Source organism: Aulonocara sp. 'chitande type north' Nkhata Bay, linkage group LG20 (assembly GCF_057382095.1).
Source record: "Aulonocara sp. 'chitande type north' Nkhata Bay isolate Kocher_YH1m ecotype deep benthic linkage group LG20, A_spYH_male_GT1.1, whole genome shotgun sequence".
In the NCBI taxonomy this organism is placed as follows: domain Eukaryota; kingdom Metazoa; phylum Chordata; class Actinopteri; order Cichliformes; family Cichlidae; genus Aulonocara; species Aulonocara sp. 'chitande type north' Nkhata Bay.
In genome coordinates this window covers 26,175,868-26,182,423 of record NC_141363.1, presented here as the reverse complement: position 1 = coordinate 26,182,423, position 6,556 = coordinate 26,175,868, and the positions used below count along the sequence as shown (strand labels likewise).

The following is a 6,556-nucleotide window of genomic DNA, read 5'->3' as shown; positions in this document are numbered from 1 at the left end:
TCTATAGCAAACCATGTCCCCAGGATATGGAACAACCAGCCCAAACTATGTGCTAGGCTGCCAATGAGAGCTGCTGTTTTGGAGATTACACTCAATCATTCACCTTATTTTACATGGTTACTCCAGTTTGTTTGCACCTAATTAATAAAAACATTTTCAAAAGTTCTCAATTTTTATTAGAATTTTTGCAGAGAACTGGCCTTTATAGTAAGCTGTTGCATTTATTGCATATGCAGTCAGTTTGGTAGAGCACATATTCAGTTCAGAGTAGCATAAATAAGTCTGAAAAATGATGCTCTTTAAAAGAACAAAAACACTATAACATCATACAGGAAAGTGTTTGTTGCTTTGCAAATTATTCTATTTGTTGTGTCTAACACTGAAACAAAACACTGAATAGCATTTTTAAAAATCAGCACCCTGACTTAAGGTAGACTTCTGCACATAAACAGAAGTCAACTGTTATTGGATATTACTAAAAAGATGAATATAGTTTACTGTGCTGCAGGATGTCTAACATATTTTTTTTTTTTGTAAAACCAATAATATATTTCTAATCTCAATGCTAATTAAGTCAAAAAGCAAAGAAATTATGTATTTATTTCCAGGGTTGGGATTAGTTTCAATTAGTTGTGGTCAAATGTTTACATCCACTCATGGACGTCATGGTTAGTTTGGGCTTTTAATTTGAACTCTTCTTTTTCCAGACTGGAATCATCGTACAGCATACTTCTTTTATGACTTTAAAATTAGGTGGAAAAGTGTGAATTTGAAACTTTCTATAATTCACACAGGATCAAAAGTATACATGCACACCCACTGATAATTAAATGTCCTTTAGAACAAGGGTCAAACACAAGACCTGGGGGCCAGAATTGGCCCAGCAAAGACTCCAGTCCAGCTGACTGGATAACTTTAGAGGAAAAACTCTTAGTTGCTATGTTTTAGTTTTACTACTGTTTTCTACCATTTATACTACACTACAGTAATAAAGTAACATAAACATTCTCCTTTATTTTTTAAATAAAGTCCTGCTGACAGTTCTTTCATTTACTACAGCAGCATTTCTTTATCATTCCTTTATTTATTCTTATTAAACGTCTTTACACTGACAGAAAGTGGAGTTTCACCGCTCTGTATGTGGGGGGTAAAAAAACTGATATATACGTGAGCTGTATGTGGCCCTTGATGTAAAATGAGTTTGACATCCCTGCCTTAAGAAACTGCACCTCAGCTACATGCTTTGGTAGCCACCAACAAGCGTCTGGAATAATTCTGACTGGATATTTCACCACTCTTCGTGGCACAATTGATAGAGCTCATTTAAATTGGTTGGTTTCCTGGCACAGGCCTGGCTTTTAAGCATAGTTCACAAATAATAATAATAATGGATTTCATTTATATAGCGCTTTTCGGGGCCCTCAAAGCACTGTACAATTCCACTATTCATTCCACTATTACCCAAATAGAACCCACACAGGAACAGGGAAAACATGCAAAATGCACACAGAAAGGCCCCAGGGAACCAGTGGGTTCAAACCCAGGATCTTCCTATTATGAAGTGACAGTGCTAACCACTATGCTGCCTAATTACTTCATTCTGTTTCCATAAAATGCATTTCTATTCTTGGTGTGTCGAGGCCAGGTTTATTCCACAGGAGACAAAATGGATGGAAACTGAAGTGTTTCTAGATCTATAGGCACATTGTTTCATAAAGAAATAACACTGGTATGTTTAATTACAAAACCATCTGCGTGTGAAGTTTTTTGTGCTTTTTCACTTTGATCTGACTCACAAATGTGGGAAAAAACAATTTGGAAATATTCTTGGAGCATGACTTATTTTATGTAAAAGATGAATCACCCATTAAGTGAGAAAAATATTAACAAGAAGTAATAACTTCTGTTGTTGTAAGTTTTATCTTCTTATTGGACAGATGGTTTTAGATTTAAAAAAATAAAATAAAATTAGGATCTGGTCAAAGTATTTACTGTGAACTTCTACATTACGTTTTCTAAATGCTCGCTGTGTGTTGAAATATTTTGGGATGTATGTTGTTTTTATCTGGCCATTTATTTTTAGCTTTACCTCAGTTTACTTAGCAACTGTAAATAAAGTATTTTTAATGTCTTGACTGATTGGGGGGGATTGATTGTCCCAGTGCGTCATCTTGTGGTGTAAATTGGTATTACATGAAAGTGCAGCACGGTTCTACTTCTACTTCAGTTGATAATGTTTTTTTTTGTTTTGTTTTTTTCCAAATTAAAACAAATGTTACTCTATTGTGTTGCGTCCCTTGTTTCTTCACATTTTGTCGATATCTCCGTTAATTTCGGAAGACTTTAAATGATTTTACGGTCACGGGGAATTAGGCCCTACGTGCCTTTTTAAGAGAGTAAATCAGGAGTTCGGAATATTAAAAGTTATTATGTAATCGGTTTACTGGTGTGGCTCGAGATTGAGCTGCACGTCACCCACGAACTAAAGTGAGTTTGACACCATGGCCTAGTCCAAATAGTTTCCCGGTAACGGAAAGAAAAGCACTTGAAGTCCTCTGATTATTTAATGAGCTGCTCCTATAGGCAGACTACGCTCCACACAATGAAAATTTGCGTGCGTACCGTGGCCCACAGCCTCCATTGTCCTTACAGGAGCCGATTGACCTTCCACTGAAGCGCTCCCTGCGAGGGGTTTCCACGGCGCATGTTTGTGCGTAACGCATCATGTGATGTAATACGGTTACCCATCGATTTAATTGCAAGTACAGCGGCATGCTCGAGTAAGTCGGTATTTGCATATGGATTAGGGTGTGCGTGTTTTTTCCCTGGGAAGCGTGGAGCTGTCCCAAACTGATGGATGCTGTCGCTGCTGCCGCGTGAACCGGTGATGCTGCTGCGCTCGAGCCGCTGAGCTTTCTCTCTCTCTCTCTCTTGTTCGCTTGCTCGCTCTCTTTCCCTTTCACACACACTCTCTCTCCATCCTCTCCCTCCTCGCTCCTCTCCTCCACACGCACAAAACGCTCTGTCATGGCGTCTTCCAACCATGTTACCCCTACCAACTGTAGCTGGTGGCCCATCTCAGCCATGGATGAAGACGGCAAAATCACAGACGGGGAGGAGTGCGAAGAACCGGCGGCAGAGCCCAAACCCTTCAACAAAGACAGGCTCGTTTTGTACCACTGGACGCAATCTTTCACCTCCCAGAAGGTAAAAAAAAAAAAAAAGAGCAGAGCTTGAAAATGGAGGTGGCTCCACGTCTCTTTGCATGACACGATGCTACAGCTTGGAGCTGCCTCTGTTTGTCTGCTGTGACCAAAGCGTGTTTGCATCAGTGCATGTTTGTCCTGCACATATACCTCCGGAATATGAATATCATCCTGCAGCTGGGCAGAGCTCCCGTTTGAGACGTCAACGCTGCAGCACGGGGGTCTCATTTCTTCGACAGAGAGTAGTGTGTTTGATCAATGTTCTATCATTAGTCACCGCATAGATCACCTTTCACATCTTATCTGCTTCCATCCTCGATTGACACGTTGGGGCTATTATCTGCCCATAATGCTGGTGAACGTGGTTAGGCTACTATGGGCTTTGACACATGACATCCTAAATAATTGATCAAAATGCTGTGCAAAACAAACTCCAAAGGCCATCTCCCACCTTCTGCAGCTGAATCACACCATATGTTCTTATTTTCATGCCTTCCTTCAGTCTACCTGTGATTTATTAACATGCATGCTCCCACGAAATGAGCATGTGTTTATAAAAATTTTGCATTGCCACACAAATAACTCTGAAAACATAAATGATTATCATATAGAGAATTCAGTACCATGAAGCTCCAACAATTAAACATTAAACATTTAAAAAGCATAGACTGTATGTAAAAGATGTAAAAGATGAACTCAGTCGTCATGGTATGTTTTGTCCTCATTTTGAAAGCCACGCTTCACTGTTGCTTAGGCTGGTCGTGCACCTCTCGATTTTTGTAACTCTGTGCAGGTAGCGCAGCTGATGTGGCTCGGTTGAAGACGTGAGTGTATCATTATGTCAGGTTTTACCATATTTCAATGACATATCAGTGCAAAAAGCTCAGATATTCCCAGATTATACAAAAATCCTGCACCATTTTTAAAAAGATAAAACTTTCTTGAGAAAACTTCATTTTGACTTCCACTCCTTTGCTAGCACTGAGAACACTGCAGTGAGTATGAAGCACAGCAGCAGTATAACTGTGAAACAGTTGTAGAGATGTCACCGATGACTTGTGACACAACCAATCAACTTCACAGGTCCAATGCAAAGAAACTGTTATCATTTAATTAGTGCTAAACAACAGGCTAATAATATACTGGAATTTCACACACCAGAATTGAACCATAGACTTTCTGAACAGCAGGTAAGATGCAGTATTTGTCAAATAGTGCAGCTGTGATGCACCAATAGCATAAACATGGTGGAGAGGTTCAGTTCTGTGACTCCAGTTAGCAGACAATCATTGGCGACAGCTCCTTTTGTCGTGCACACCGCCAACTCTCGTATCATGAAGCTTAGACCAAAACAGTTTCATTATCCAGGCTGAAAACATGTTTATTTGTGTATTATAGTTAGGCATTTTAACACGGGAGTCTATGGGGACTGACTCAATTTTAAAACCAGCCTCATATGGACATTAGAAGAACTGTGCTAATTAGACAATAATAGTGGTTTGGCCCACTAAGGAGGAGAATGGTACCAGTGCTACAGCTGTAAAACCATAATATTCACCTTTAGGTTCAAACTCTCTATGTGCTGGAAGAGGTTCAACCAATTCAATTCAATTCAATTCAATTCAATTCAATCTTTATTGGCAGACTTCATGTCCATAAAAACAAGACAAAAAAACCCCAAAAAAACAACACACACACACAACACTCCCCCCCCCCCCCCCCCCAACACAAGGTATAAACCATTAAATATATATATATATATGTATATAAATAAGTATCTAAAACATTTGTAAAAATATAAAACCATAATATACATAAAACACAATTACTTAAAATAAATCAATAAATACACAAACACTTTAACCAGTGCTTTCTGAGACTGGATGAGTAACGGGAACCACTCAGTGTCGGATCTGTGAGTGCTAAAATTATACTGTTACTCGAACCATCCAGTCGTTCTCTAAAATTGAACATTAGCTTCCTTAAAAGTGCTTTAAAAGTCCAAACACCCACAGCTACAAACATCTGGCTGGCACTACCACTTCTAGGTATCCTGCAAAGGATTCTCATCGCATCATTATATGCAACATGCAGCTTCTGCATGCTACATTGTTTGTAGGATGACCACAAGGGGGCAGTATATAGCGGTGTGCAATACGCTTTAAACAAAGCCACTTTAACTGGAAGTGAACAAAAGCTGAATTTGCGTGCAATAGTATTTGCCTGCACATAGAGCTTACACCGTTGTCTGTATATGTCATGATCATCATTCATTTGCTCAGTAATAATGTCAATGTCAACTGGATATGCTCTGAAGTACAGTCATTGCACTCAAAGGTGAATGCACAGCAGGGTGCACTGCCTATATAACCAAAACACAGAAGCTATTTGCAAAGCGTTGTTTATTTTATGGAAAGGGTGCTTAAAGAGTTACTTTTCTCACTAGATAAAGCCGTAGTATAACAGATTGTGGTAATTAGACATTTTTAAAAGACTTTGAGATGTTGAGTGACAGGTGGTGCCTAACTGCCACTCAAAGCAGCCATGTAATGCTTAACTGCTACAATTTACAGCAATTAATCTGATGTCACGAAGGGCAATTAGCTGTAGTCGTAAACTGCAATCTGTACCAGGCTGCAAATATGTTTATTTAAAGTGTATTTTAACATGGAAGTGGAGCTGACCTCAGGAGGCCACCAAAGCAAGACGCCGTGAGAGTTATTCAAGCTTGGACTTGGACACCAGATGATTTTGAATGATGTGGAAACTTTTGTGTTTCATTACTCATTATTGCACATCTGTCACACAAATGTGCAAGAAAACCCCTTAAGAACTTCCAGAGCTTTAGAGTTTTTATGATACTTGAAGTTTAATTTTGGATAACAAACAACTTCTTTCACATGTAAACAAACCGGAGGTGACAGCATGCAAACGCTGTAGACAAGGTGAAGGTCATGACATAATCACTTGTAATTGCATTTCTGTGTTAACACGATGAGGATATTGTTCAGTGTGAGATTTAATATGAGGACGCAGAGAAGGAAAATGCTAAAAGAACAAGCGGAGCTTTCCCTTTCCACTATCATGCTGCTTTATAGGCCCCATTTATTAGATCCAGTAGTTTGAGATTTGACCCACATAAGTCATTAAACATTTGGACTTTGCTGCTCACCTTGTCACACCTGTAAATTGATGTACATGAAAAGGTAAATTGCTAAACTGCCCCTTTAAAAGTGGATTCAGCTATGCAATGGCAACTGGCATTTCATCCTTTGTCCTCATCAGCCACCATCTGTGCCTAATGTGTGCACATGGATTACATGACTATGACTAGTATCTTTGTACAGTCA

General features: G+C 39.2%; 1 protein-coding gene across 1 annotated transcript in view; it reads left to right on the top strand.

Moving 5' to 3' along the window:
- The first annotated feature begins 2,637 nt into the window (after positions 1 to 2,637).
- gdap1l1 (ganglioside induced differentiation associated protein 1-like 1) overlaps positions 2,638 to 6,556 on the top strand; it is a 27,957-nt gene continuing 24,038 nt past the window's right edge. The window contains exon 1 of the mRNA XM_086277113.1: positions 2,638 to 3,207. Within this exon, the coding sequence (XP_086133239.1) occupies positions 3,028 to 3,207 (180 nt within the window). The 5' untranslated portion in view covers positions 2,638 to 3,027. The remainder of the gene's footprint in view (positions 3,208 to 6,556) is intronic.